We start from the raw sequence: 14,230 nt of genomic DNA on the forward strand, positions 1-14,230 counted from the left end.
GAACTCATTTCCGTAGCTAGCTCGAGCGGAGAGGGTTGGGAAGGGGGTCCTCACCGTGGGGGTGTCAACGGCGGCCGGCGGAACAGGGAGCGGCAGCGGCGGCGCTGTGGCTGTCCTCCTTGGACGAGAAGTGGCGGGGGTTGCTTGGGAGGTTGTTGCAGTGCGGTGTGCAGAAGGAAGCGACTGGCGACGAAATCGGCGGCGAGCCCTGGCGGCTGGAACTTGGGTGGGAACAGAGGGAGGAAGAGGATGACGACGGCGGCGCAGTCAAACTTCAAATTATCACCGCGATTCGCTCGGCCAGCTCCTGCTTGCTTGCTTGCTCGTGGCTGCAGAGCACGGCGGCGAGTGGCAGCACGAATTTTACCGCGGCAGCTTAGGCGGGGTGGGCAGCGGCGCTGGTGATGCAGGCGTGCTGCTTGCCATCGGTTGCTGCTCCCAGACATCAAAATGCTGCCCCCTTCTTGGACGATTCCTGTCCAAATTCAAACACAACTCTCCAAGATCCAATAACCAAAGTTGCAGCTGATTCTGAGAGCTACAAGTGATATATATAAACTTTCCTCAAAGGACTCACAGATTAAGAGATAGAGGACTTTGAACTTTCAGCCATGAACTGAACACATCAAGTCTCAGTTTCAGAGCTCCAAGGTGCACAAAAATATAGGCTCTTCTTTGATGTTTCTTGAACAAAATCACACACAAACTCACTGAGATCCTTTAACCAAAGTTGTAGGTGGATCATAGAGCTCCAACTGTTACATAGAAACTTTGCCCAAAAGATTCACAGTATGAAAGATAGATGGCTCTAAAACCCGGCTAAACACCTGTCAAATATGACTTCAGTCTCAGAAATGGAGTGCAAGTCTGACAGTCCAAAACAGCACACAGTTCTCTTTTTTGGCTCCAATTTAAAATATCCAACACCATTTTCTGTGAACCAAATCTAGTCCAAAGTGCTCTATACACATTCTATTTCAACTTTCAGAAGATCATTTTCCAAAGTTGTTATACGAAATACTTTTAAAACAGGGTTCAAACATGGGTACTAGACCACATTTTGCACTTTTCACAATTCAGTTCAAATCTGAAATTTTTGAGCTGGATTTGAACTAGGTCATTTTAAATTGTCACTTTGATCCAAATCCACCTCTTTGACTTGAGTTCATCATAGTTGACTTGGTCAACCCTCCAATTTGACCTTGTTTGACCATGTCTTGATGTTCTTCCTTTCTCTTTTTCTTTATATTTCTACTCATTAGTGCTTAAGTGAGGTTTAGTTTTTGTAAACACCATTGGTGTTACACAAAGTTTGGATAACCTCCTAAATTATTTCTTGATTCAATTTACCCCTAAACTATGCCATTTAGTTCAATTTTCCCCTTAATACAATTTATCTTTATTGTTTTTCCATGCACAAGGGGAGTCTTAAGTTTAAATTTTGCAAGATGATAGAAGACATAATAAGACATGTTAAAAAATATACCATGAATTTTTTATCCTTATTTTGATAGCGTAGGATATTTAATCATAAAATTTATCTTTGAGATACAACATTATATAAAAACTAATGATAAAAATCCATAAAATATTTTAATATAAATTATGATGTCCACTACCACCCTGCAAAGTCTCAAATCAAAATTCAACCTGTGTATGGAGAAACAAAAATGACAAATTGCATTATGGGGTAAGTTGAACAAATAGTATAGTAAGATTTATCTTTATTGTTTCTCCATGCTTCAAAAGTAGTCAGATTTTCTGAAATTTAATTTGAAAATGGCAAAGGTACATGTGAGTTTTTAAGCAAAATGGAATCATCTTCATTTATTCTATGATAAAAAAAAGTTTCATAATTTTTGAAGGTGATTTTATTGTTGTTTTGTTTGATTTATGTGACAAAAATGACGAAAATGTCAAATAAGGAATAATAGATAGAACTTGGTGTTATATAAGGGACGGAAAAATTTTCAATGTCAAGAAAGGAATTTAGTGATCTTCTAGTGTCAAATAAGGTATTTTCTCAAAGAATTTAAAGAACCAATATTGTTTAATAATTATTGAATCCTATGCTTACTTAGTCATTGAGAGCGGAGACTGATCCATGCATATGGAGGTCGTGCGTGAGAGAGGATGGAGTCTCTGAATTCTGCTTGAGCAAGAAAGGAGTCCTTGAGCTTTGAGTGTATTTTTCTTTTCTCCGGTGGACTGGTGGCTCTATGAAAATGAAACTGCACTGCTATAAGTTACTAGTGGTTCCACATTGAACAGATGGTCTGATCTCTGACTAACGTGAAAATTTATTTATAGAGCCAGTGAATGACATGGGTAGGTCGTAAAAAAAAATCAAAGTGGCACCCACGTCACGGACACGTGGGCCGCGACATGGAGGCCCCACACCCAGGCAGACCTGTGGACCGCATCCACATGGCGGCCGCCCAACCCTCCAAACCCAGCCCTCTTCCATTTGCCACTGACCATCCACAGCCCCGGCCCCTCGCCAGCGACCGCAGATCCCCAATTCGCTTCCTCCCCCTCCGCGAGCCGAGCTGCGACGACGGCGGCCGCGGCGTCTCCCTCTCCCTCCCTCCGTCCCCCCGCCGCAGGTGAGTCTCAACGCGCGAGCTCTCCCCTCCCTGTGATTCGAGCGCTTCCCCTTACAACGTTTTTGTCCCTGCTCTCCTTTGCTTCTGACGAGCAGATTGGGTCGAACGCTTCTTCTCCGGCCAGCAGCGGCGCCGTCGCCGGTGCCAAGGTCGAGAGGCCGTCCGCGCTGCGTGGCTTGCTGAAACAGGTACGCTTCCTGCGCCCGCCCGTCTCTCGCTCCGAGTCTGTATGGAATTAGCGGTTCAGTTTAGGCGCCGCGGATGTGGGCGCTTGCTAACCTGGAAGAAAACCTTGTGGTCGTCCTTTTCTGCTTTCTTCCTTACTTTCCATGCGTGCATGTGTCGTCTGATTGTTGCTGCGCCAAATGTGATTCGGCTATTCGATCTGATGCCGAGCGGTTGCGCTTCCAATATATGAAGAACGGGGATTTGGTTGTGTACTGCTGGATAGATTTTTTTCCAATTGGAGTATGCGAAGCTTTGTTTTGTAGTAGAAAGATGTATAGAAAAGAAAGATGTTGGGAAAAAAAAATAGGTGTCCATGCTGCAATGGTCAGGTGTTCTTAGGCAACCTGAGTGTTGGATGTCGTTGAGAGAGTTAGAATGTGGCCACACACATAAGCACGGATGGGGATCAATAAGCATGTTCTGCATAAGTGGTGTTGGCACTGAATTCCTTCTTTATTAGTAGTTAAGAAGGAATCAGATATCACATAAGTGGGGGAGGGGATCAAATTGCTAATTTTCATGAAGAAAAAGTTGTCTGACATACATTAGCACTGTGTCCAACATGGGATGCTCTGCCAAGTAGCATCTGTAAGCTGAATTTCTTTTTGTAGCCACATGCATTAGGAACTTACTTCACATATATTTCTACTAAAGTGTAATGATTGTCATCATGTCCAACATGTTGTTTGGTTGCTTGGATTTGATCAATTTAAAACATATGGACTAGCTGTGGTCAGACTAACAACTTTTCAAATTGGGCTTGGTATGGTTTCCGCTGAATGTCAAAAGTTTTCCCATGCAACAATCAGTTACACTGTATCCAGGAAATATGCATTAGGGAGTTAGATACCTTCATCCAGATGCTAACAGTTTAATCAAGTGTCCTGAAGCATAACAGTTTAGCCAAGTAACTAAGCTTACCTTGGTGTCTGTATCTGGGCGCCGTTGCATAGAGTGTCCAGGTCTGAACATGTTCTCCAACTGCATCCTTAAAGAATCTATAAAGAATTAAAGATTGGTTCTCTACGTAGTTATGTGGCTTTATATTTCTTATTTATTACTAATAAACGAATATAGGTTATGGCATGACAACTAAACTGTTTTGTTGTTTTTTGCTTGCTAATACTAGGTTGCTTCAAAGAAAGAAATTCTAGGGGAGGATGTGGCTGGCATTTGCGCACCACGCTTTTCTTGCTTCTTTTTTTTTTTTGAAACTGTACAGCGGGGGAGGTTCCCACTGTGAAATGATATATTAAAAAAATAGACGAAACTGTACAGGACAACAGCAAAAAGGAGTATCAGAGTACCCTAAAAGGGAAAAAACATCATAAAAAGAGCTAAACAAGCTAGGCTAAATTAAATCGACCCAGTTGAGGAAAGATTGTCTGTTGCTTTCTTTAATTCTGTGGGCTTGGAGTCTGGCCTCATCCACAAAGTGTGAGACCCAGGAATTTAGGGATGGACGTTTTCCTTCAAAAATTAGAGCATTCCTTTGCTTCCAGATGTGCCAAGCAGCTATAATAAAGATCTCCATGAAGAAAGGGTTATGGGACATGTCTTTTGCAGTCTTCAACATCCTGTAGAATGGAAGGTTGAGGTGCCATTGAAGGCCAATTTTGTTCCAGCAGGCTGAACCGAAGCTGCAGGTGAAGAATAGGTGATAGATAGTTTCCTCCACATTGTTGCTGCACAGTACGCAGTTATAGCTGCCACTGTCAACAAAGGAACCTGCTTTGCATGCAAGCGTGATCTTATTTTGTTGACAGTCAAAATTACTGCACGGTCCATAAGGTTAGAGCTCTTGCATAAAGTGTTTCAGGAAGAATTCCAGAGAACCGCAGCCATTGTTACTTTTCTCTACTAATCAGATAAAACGTCTGCACTCTAATTTTTGTTTAAAGTATTTTACTTTCAAGTGTGTTACAACTCACAACATATTTTGTTCCGTAACATGAATTATGCCTTCATTTTAGGAAAAAAAACATAAAACATCGCACTCCTGATTTAAAAAAAAAGGGCTCTGTTTTGCATATGGCTTCATAAGTTCTCGTGTTTGTTAAGGTCTGCCGCTTATCAGCCCCTGCTAATTGTCAAGCAAGACATATGCTATAGTAATAGTGGATTTCTGAATTGCGTATCATAGGCTTGGTAGAATAAGTTCCTAAAGTTGGTCTTGATATTTAAGAACTTTTAGTTGGATAGAAATCTTTTCGTTCGCAAAATGGAGGTAGTTATGTTACATATGTCAATTTTATTGACCTGTTAGAAATGTTGTTCTGTAATTATGCTACTCAATTTCAAATTATCAGAAATGAAGCAGAGTGCCAATATTCCCTGATAAATAAAGATGCTGTTTGCATGCAACGTTTCACTACAGATCATCCTGGGTCCCTGTTTATTTTAGGTTGCCTGTGAATGATTTTGGTATAGCTATACAATCATTCCGTATGCTGTGCACTAGTTGAAGTTGTAACCTGAGTTTCAAGTAGCTGCACAATCTTCATCTTACACAAAAATCTTGTAACAAGGATACATATATAAGTGATATGAAACGGAGCATAACTGCCATCCATGTCTAACTCATATTAGCTTTCAAGCAAAACAAGAATCAGGTGTTTAAACCGTTTCCCTATCGTATGTGGCTATGTGGTTTGAATGCTTTCCACTTGCTTCTTTGGTTTTCTTTAATATGACATGAGGAAAAAAAAAAGTGATCCCATATATTAACCTACTGTCTTATAAAGTTCCGGTTTTACAATCACGTTGTTCATTAAGTTCATGTATCTATGAAGGGCAGAAGGTTTCTTCAATACTAGTATGTATGGTCGATATTATCCTGTGCAGTCATGCTTTTGTTTTAGTAAAACTGCTTACTGATGAGCAGGCGAACTTGGTCATGCCATTCCTTTGCGAGCAGCTGCTCATCTTGTCTTGTCTGGCAATGTGTTGGTTAGATACAAAAACCACAAAGTTTTCCAAGTACTTGTTTTAGTATCTATTTTGTGACTTCAAAGCAAAAGAAACAAACTAGTGCTGCTAGCATGCTTCCATCAGCATCTGCTCATGCGGGCTACTTTTTCCCTACGTAGTAACACAAGGCAAGCATTGACCCCCTGTGTCTCTGACTTTATGCTGATCCCTGTGACCCTGACTAGTTAGATGTTTGTTATCTCCTGAAAATGTGCTTCTGCTATGCATTTGAGTTTTCCTATGACCGTGTATGTTTGTATCTCTGAATAGTGATTTGTTGCTCTACTCTCTTTGAATGATGAGGGGGTGAGGTGTTAGGGTAAATGGGCTAGTTAGCTATTTGGCATCAGTTTCCTTGTTGATAATGATATACTCCCTCCATCCCAAATTATAGGTCGTTTTGGCTTTTCTAGATTCATAAATTTAACTATGTATATAGATATACACTATGTCTAGATATATAGCAAAAGCTATGAATCTTAAAAAGTCAAAACGAACTATAATTTGGGATGGAGGGAGTACATGGCAATCTGCTTCAATCTTCCATTTACTTGCATTTTCCTGAGTTCTGACAGCTTTCCATCTCCCCACTTAGTAAAATGCTAACGTCAGCTATATATATTGTTTTTTTCTTTTGGTATTTGGTTCTATTTTCAATTACAATTGTTCTCATACATGATTCACTTGATCTACAGGTCAACCCCCAAGTGAAATTCTTATGCAAGTGAAATCAGGTCTTTAAGGTAGCTTACTGAAATGTGGGGTTTTGCATCAAATGCTTGGACGTCTGGGCTGGGGAAGAGGAGTCCTCCAAATTGTGCCTCTTCCAGTGCTGCTTGTTCTGATGACGAGGCATCCTCGTGCACAAGCAGGGAAGAAGGCCTGGAATGCCCAATATGTTGGGAGTCTTTCAACATAGTGGAGAACGTGCCTTATGTGCTTTGGTGTGGCCACACCATGTGCAAGAACTGCATCCTAGGCCTTCAATGGGCTGTCATCAAAGTTCCCACGGTGCCAATCCAGCTACCGTTCTTCATCTGCTGTCCCTGGTGCAACCTCCTGTCACTCCGCATATTTTACAAAGGGAACCTCATATTCCCGCGCAAGAACTACTTTCTCCTTTGGATGGTTGAGGGCATGAATGGTGAGCGTGCACGATCACGCTCTGGTATTTATACTGAGCAACATACTCCATTGCTCCCAAGCAGCAGCAGAGCAAATGGAAATGCAGGTTACTCAAACCCCACTAGACGGTCCCTCCCACCACAGGCTGACACATCCAATGCAAATCATGCTAACCATGGGATACCTCTTTTGAACTCTGAGAGGGTCCAAGCTTCGCTGCGCAAGTCGCTTTCATTCCTGGTTCACCTGACTGCCAAGTTTCCCCTGGTGTTCATGTTCCTCCTCATAGTGCTGTATGCGATCCCTGCCAGCGCAGCGGTCTTGTTATTGTACATCCTTATCACTGTGTTGTTTGCGCTTCCCTCGTTTTTGATACTGTATTTTGCCTATCCAAGCCTAGACTGGCTTGTTAGAGAAATATTTGCTTGAGATTTCCTTTAGGTGAAATCTCAATGCTGCTGTTGGAGCTGTGTAACTGAACTGCGTAGTATGTGTTGTAAGTGTGAATGTTATCGCCAAGTTTTGGCTGACTACATGTCATGTGTTTGCCTCAAGTTTGCATGGAAAGGCCCCTCTGTTGCATTGCAAACCATCAGTGTGCTCTAATTCTGTTGACATCTGTTTCGTTGCGCAATTATAGTGCTCCGAAGCTGATGGTTCAAAATCATATTGGGAATCAGTAGTAGCGTGGGGGTATCTGAAAATACTTCAGGAATCGAGGCTTTCCTATATTTATTTTTTGGCAAGCTGCCGAATCAATCGGACTCACTACTAGGTTTTTGGCAGCAAATGGTGAACAGAATTGCATTCTGAAAAAGACAGGAAATTGAAGAAAAGAAAATGTGAACTACAGTACCTAGGCAGTGTGCTTCATCCCTGCAAACGTGAACATCAGTCATAGGACAAGAGGGTGCAAGGAGCAGAGTGCCAGGCTGCCAGCACTGCAAGTGTCCATGAAAACAATCCAAGGATTTTTCTCTGCGACATTATTAGATTAGAGGCGTAGGAGCAACTTGGCAAGCGGTGAGCCAAGTGGTTGGTGGCTTGGCTGCCTAAGCGAGAAGATGATATCAGCAACCAGCAAGTGAGCAAGCCAACTTGGCCGGCATGGGTATCTTCCCAAATATACTCTCATCATCTGCAACCCAATCCACAAGCGTGCCATCGACTTTGGCATCTCGCTGGTCATCCTCGGCTCGCAACTTGGTGATCTTGACGTCCATGAATGGACTATAGGACGACGCAAGGCTGAAAGCAAAAGGAACCATGGAGCGACATGGGCGACATTCAGAGGAAAATCGTGAGCGTTGGTTTTGGATCCAACAGCTCCCATTGTATACCCCGTGCGAGCACGTCCACGTCGCTAACGCCGTCGCCGAGGGCCATTCAAAACGTTGTACACTCATTGCTAGCCCTTGACAGTTACACCATCTAGATATAAAGTAACAACTTGGCACGTGCTAGTGCGCTACTCTCTACGCTGAGCTTTAGTTAGTTTCAAGGGTTCTGGTTCTTGTCCTCTCTACTCCCAATAGAGGTTGAAATTCTCCCTTGACAAGGTAGAGTATACTTCCATCCTAGTTGGACATTTCCACACTAGTCATGGCCATATAGCAAGTGGTATTGGTTCACTCCATCATCTGCTTTGTCAAGTTGCAAGCCTTTAAATCTGTATTTTCTTTCTTTTGCTTTTATTGAGAACTTTATAAAAGAAATACAATCGGATCCATTCAAGGCAACATTTTTTGGAAAAAAAACTCCATATAATGTAATGCTAGAGAAAGAACACCTTTGTATAGGTAAGTTCTTTGTTCATCGATCTATTGGTGATCCACTTTTCTCATAGTCTCCAACTTCACGTACTCAATTGGGTTCTTAGTCCATCCGATTTTAATTCTCTATGAGAACTGATTCTCTGAGAGATGTGATTTTGTGGCCGGAAGTGATTCTCTTTTATTCTCTAGTAACTCTTGAAATTAGAATGGAGAATCACTTCACAGAATCAGGAGAAGCTATTTTTTTCAGCTCCAGCCTCTTAGTTCATTTCAGGGAATCACTTCACAGAATTAGTTCTCTCTGAAAAATTGTTTGGCAGAGCTCCGGTTGGATTCAACGGAGAATTAGCTCTAGGAGTTCTACCAAACGGAACCTTAATTTGGACCTTTTATTGAAACAAACATAATGGTGCATTTATATTTTGATTAAGAACATAACGAGAGATTTCAAACGAACACACATGTAAAAAAGGTTAATATGCGACGACAGATGATAAGAGTTGAACCTCTTCTATATGTGATTAATAGCTGACATCATATCCTTTTCTATGATAAATACAGAGTTTGCTCTCATAGTTTCTTTTCTTTTTTAAGATATCTCTCTAGAAAATTACTTCCAAGTTCAAACAATAAATTGCACGAATAGACGAAAACAAGTCGAGACATAGCCTTACTCTATATAAAACCCAAAAAAGAAAAAAAAAAATCTCCGCGTGCTTTCCACTCTCCCCTCTCAGCCTCTCTTCCTTCCGCGGAGGGGAGACCTCTGAGAACTGAGAGCCAGGAAGAAGGCGAGTGGCGTCATCGTCAATCAAGCGAGCCATCAACCAACTGCCCCTCTTCCTACCCAAACTGCCCTCCTCCTCCACTTCAGCCGGCGCAGACCGCAGGGGGCCCAGCACCCGGAGGTGCTTATCTAATTTCTCGCGTCCGGCTTCGGCAGCACCGGCGGGAGGTTTGGGGGCGGCGGCGGGGAGGTAGGAAACAGCGATCTTGGCGTCGTCCGAGCTGTCAGGTAGCTTTCTTGGCTCGATTCAGGCTGGAAATGTGCATCTTTCGATGCGTTTCTGGTGTTTCCTCTGGTATTTGGGGGGTCCTTCCTGTCTGCATTTAGGGGGAGGTGGGGATTTTCTTTGTTGGCTGCGTTGAGGATCAGCATGGACTAGTCTGTCTTCTGCCGTTCTGATATTACTTCTTTTTTGTTTTGCCTCGTTTACTGATGGTATTAATGAGTGGATGCTTGAGGCAGGAATTTTACTCGTATATTGCTGAATTTCTTTATGTTTCGAAAAATTCGCCTCGTAATGTAGGCAGCACAGTGAACAACACCGAAACCAATATTTTGGCACTCTAGTTGACTTATACTAGTTTAATTATCTGGGTGATGGTTAATTTCAACGTTTTGTTAATCCATGATGAATAGTATCAAATTGTGGCACTGAAATGCTGCAGGAGCAGGATTGAAGGGCTACATAGAGTTGGGCACAAGTGACCTGATCGCCTGAAATGGAGTTGGTGGTTAAGCGGTACCGCTGTACACACTCTGCGACCTGTGTTTGCCTCAAGGGCCACATCAGTGAGGATGCAATGTATCTCGTGTTTGAACACATGAAATGGAACCCGAAGATGATTGCTATCTTCTCCAGCGTATGTAAATGGTTTGATGAATTTGCGAAGAGGGTGCTCTGGAAGGAATTCTGCCATGCCAGGGCACCAAAGATGATGACGGATTTGCACTCTGATGGAAGCCATATTGTTGATGGCAACTGGAAGGCCCTAGGGAAGCTTCTTATCTATTGCTCTGCGTGCCCTAGGGGAGACCTGTTCAGTAACATCCATGTCCCAATCCCAGGGCACTTTGTCTACAGGACCCGTTTTTCTAGGACGTTGGGGAAGAGCTTAGTGCCGCCACAGTGCAAGTCAGATGTTTTGTATGTCTCGGATTCTTGTGAACATCTTGACCAGGGCGAGGAAGGTGACTTGGGCCTCTTCCGGGGTATCTTCAAGTCGTTTGCTGGGTCGAATATGAAGAAGATGTTGATTGAGAGGCAGGCAACATTCCATCCGAATGAGGTGTGTCCTTATTGTAAAACAAAGCTATGGCACCTGATGCAACCAAATATGATACCAAGCAGTGCTTCCGTGAGGTTGGATGCGGATGATGATTCTGTTGAGTACTATGTGTGCCTTAATGGGCACATCATTGGTTCATGCACTCTGATGCCCTACTCAGATTCTGAGGATACAAAGGAAGAGTGATCAAGACTTGGATCAGGTATTTGCATTCTTATACTTTCTTTTCTTTAGGACACATGTTCATGTTTCTTTTTTCAGTTGTAGTCTGTAGTCAACCGATATAAGGGCTGTGGCTGAAACGGCTCCGGCTGTGGCTCCTCTGGTGGAGCAGCTTCTCTGATGGAGCTAAAGCAAAATGTCTTCTCCTATATTTTTATGAATGAATGTAAGAGGTCAAATGTCCTATATACCCTTGGCTATGTGCCCTCAATTATAATGTGATTTGTCATATGAAAAGAAAAAAAATTAATGAATAGAAATTAGATTATTGTTTGACCAATAAGAATTATAGGTTAACCACACGCATTACTTTTTTTTTCTTTTTTCCCCGCATCATTCGTTTCCATTGCTTTTTTTACCGTAGTATTTTTTTTCTTCGTTATTACCGGGTTCAGTTATCTTTCTTTACAACGTCTCTTTCCTTCCCGTTCATTCCTTATCCACACTGGCTTCCTGTCTCTTTCCTTTGGGCGCATGTCACCTGATCCGGCCACACCACACTGCTTTGCGCCGGCCCTGCGCACCACCACTCTGACCATGTGCACCGCTCTGACCTCGCGTGCTGTCCCGCTCCGGTGCCGCGCGCTGCTTTGCGCCCGCCGCGCCGCATCTCCACCGGGCCGTCGCGGTATACGACTGCGGCTATCGTGGGGAACGAAAGCGGACGGCGCAATGCACCAGGTGAGGGCGGGGGCGCCGATTCAGACGCTGGCGGCCACGACCGAGCGACGCTGGGTGGTGCACTCACGCCGGTGCCGGTGGAGTCGAGTGGCAATTTCAGGTGTAGTTTCCGCTAACTTGAGGGGTAATTTTGTACGAGCACATGCATAGGCAGGGAGGGAGCCGCGGGGAGCTGGTTTTTCGGGCTCCGGCTCCGTCTCCAGATTTGTGAACGGATTTTGCGGGGGCTTCTTCCGGCTTCCCCACAGAAGCCATTTCTCTTTGAACCGTTTGGTAGGGCTTCACCAGAAGCTCATGGAGAAGCTGTCGGTGAAGCCTTGCCAAAGGGGGCCTAATTCTCTCCCAAGTTTTGTTCTGCCCGTTATGGAGCCAACATCGTTTTATGAACACGCCCAATGCCACAGTTGACTTGGTGTCAGTATTACTCCCTCTGTTCCAAATTATGGTCGTTTTGACTTTTCTAGATTCATAAAATTGCTATGCATCTAGACATGCGTATATCTAAGTGCACAACAAAATCCATGAATCTAAAAAAGCCAAAACGACCTATAATTCGGGACGGAGGGAGTAGTTAATATGGATAGTAGTGCCTAAAATGCCTTTAGTTTCTGAGGATTTGTGCATGTTTTATTATTTCAGTTGTTGTCTACATATGTAATTCTCTCCAGGTTGGTGTCAGTTTTGGTTAATCTGGATAGTAGAGCCTAAAAATGCCTTTAGTGTATAGATAAGTAATTTGAGAGGATATTAATTTCAATCAAACATTTCATGTGGTCAAAGTCAGTTCACCTTCAAGCAAACCAATATATAAAACTTGCAGATACTTATAGGTTATAATATTGTCCTTACATATTCATGGTTTAATAGATTAAACTAATGAGTCAAATATTGTCCTGAGTATATTCATTAAAGCATCTGAGGCACACTGAAATTATTGCTATGCATGACAGACAGATAGAGTGCTTTCTTTTCAGGTGTCTGTGATTGTAATATTCATGCACTATCCTTTCTATTCACAATTTGTACTTGAAACTTTTGATTCTGAAGTTTCTATTAGGAGATTAGTGACACTCAAGCTTTCCTTCAGTGACCAGCCATTTGTGCTTTGAACTGTTCAGTCCCTGTTAAACTAGCCAGTAATCATCTAAAAAAGATAGATTAGCAGTAGGTGTTGTGTCAGGACTTGATCCCTTGTTGTTAATTTCTGGTGTTACATTGACAATCTTTAGTTCCTTGTGTTATACTCTGCCCTTACTTTCACCATGCTGAATATAATGGCCAAATCTACCAGTTACTGTTGTACAGTAAAAGGTATATCAAATGCTCACATTTTGATACTTTCTGTTGTAAATATAATGTGTTGCATCGCACTGGCATCACAGTGGTTGCACTCATATATGTTTTGGGTTCTTATCATATAAATTTGGGTTTGGTTATAGTAATTAAGTGAAATGCTTAGGAATGTCAAGTAGTGTCATGTGCGTAAACATGGCTGGCTTTTTGCTAGTTTAATGTTATTGTATCTTTCGCACATCCTAGATGTTTCAAATTTTAATATTCCTTAGAACTTCTTGGTAGGTTTGATTTATCGTTGGATTAAACAGATTTGATAAAAATGGGATTGTGTGACTCTCCCTAATGCCTTCTTTTGAACTCAGGTTAGTATAGAGAAGATACCGGTTTTAGTTGAAACTAATCACTGCTAAGAGAAAGGAAAGAGAAATATCTGACAGGTGTCACAAACCATAAACAAATTAAACGAGTTATTCTTTACCAGTGTACTCAACATTTATGGGAATTTTATCTGATGGTGGATCACATTGAGCGTCTTCAATTCTGCTTTAGAATCTCAGGTTGAATGGGTTAACACACTAGTTACTACCGAAGGGTTTGTCAGTTAGTCGTAGCCTCTTAGGTTCTTATGGAATATGATGATTTGAGATGGTTTATTGCAATACCTCATTGTGGTTGTTCATGCATTGGAGAACTGTGTTTATGCTTTGCACAATATTTAATTAGATGATCAGTGCCGTGGGTCAAGTGGACTGCTGAGAGAAAATAACCTGTAGAATCAAGAGAAGTAGCTGTAATTTCACTTCAGACCAAAATAATCCTTATTGGCAATGATTAATATAACTTGGCAAAGTGCCCACTGGAACAGACATATGTTTTTTTTTAATATATATGAGTATTTATCTAGAATGAGATTTTTCCATGATACTGAACTATGTTAAATTGTGGTTCTTTTTTCTGACAAGGTTTGCTGTGCCGAATCCCATGCTTTTGGCTAGGGCGTAATGAGTAGCGACAAAGGACATGGCCCATTGTCGCCATGGTATTTAACTGCAGTGCCACTGGTGTTCTCCTAGTTGCTTTGTAGTAGTAGAAAGGAAGAGGTAGCTGTGTGGTGTTTGCTTTATTTATGAATGAATACCCCATTACAGGTAGCTTTGCAATGCACCTACATGTTGTTACCGGTATTTGTTCAGGTATATGGCTAGAAATGTACAGTTTTCTGCTTGTGTTCAATACAGCCTGTGTTGCTCTGAA

The 14,230-nt window shown here is 42.3% G+C and overlaps 2 protein-coding genes across 4 annotated transcripts; both read left to right on the plus strand.

Annotated features, from left to right (window-relative positions):
• The first annotated feature begins 2,447 nt into the window (after window positions 1-2,447).
• On the plus strand, window positions 2,448-7,483 carry LOC117839847 (uncharacterized). Of its 2 annotated transcripts, XM_034720275.2 has the most exons (3): window positions 2,448-2,606; window positions 2,702-2,794; window positions 6,500-7,483. In XM_034720275.2, the coding sequence occupies exon 3, from the start codon at window positions 6,561-6,563 to the stop codon at window positions 7,356-7,358; it is 798 nt and encodes a 265-aa protein (XP_034576166.1). In that variant the 5' UTR covers window positions 2,448-2,606; window positions 2,702-2,794; window positions 6,500-6,560; the 3' UTR covers window positions 7,359-7,483. The 2 variants fall into 2 exon arrangements, with proteins under 2 accessions (XP_034576166.1, XP_034576167.1); XM_034720276.2 differs by lacking the exons at window positions 2,448-2,606; window positions 2,702-2,794 and adding an exon at window positions 4,025-4,625.
• A 1,925-nt stretch (window positions 7,484-9,408) lies between these two features.
• Window positions 9,409-14,230, plus strand: LOC117839089 (EID1-like F-box protein 1). 2 transcript variants are annotated; one of them, XM_034719336.2, is made up of 3 exons: window positions 9,409-9,719; window positions 10,157-10,979; window positions 13,939-14,230. In XM_034719336.2, the coding sequence occupies exon 2, from the start codon at window positions 10,211-10,213 to the stop codon at window positions 10,961-10,963; it is 753 nt and encodes a 250-aa protein (XP_034575227.1). In that variant the 5' UTR covers window positions 9,409-9,719; window positions 10,157-10,210; the 3' UTR covers window positions 10,964-10,979; window positions 13,939-14,230. The 2 variants fall into 2 exon arrangements, with proteins under 2 accessions (XP_034575227.1, XP_034575228.1); XM_034719337.2 differs by having other exon boundaries at window positions 10,163-10,979.

This window comes from Setaria viridis, chromosome 9, assembly GCF_005286985.2.
Source record: "Setaria viridis chromosome 9, Setaria_viridis_v4.0, whole genome shotgun sequence".
NCBI classification, from domain to species: domain Eukaryota; kingdom Viridiplantae; phylum Streptophyta; class Magnoliopsida; order Poales; family Poaceae; genus Setaria; species Setaria viridis.

Coding starts and splice junctions, on each gene's coding strand:
- LOC117839847 (XM_034720275.2), top strand. CDS start 6,561: ATGTGGGGTTTTGCATCAAATGCTTGGACGTCTGGGCTGGGGAAGAGG.
- LOC117839089 (XM_034719336.2), top strand. CDS start 10,211: ATGGAGTTGGTGGTTAAGCGGTACCGCTGTACACACTCTGCGACCTGT.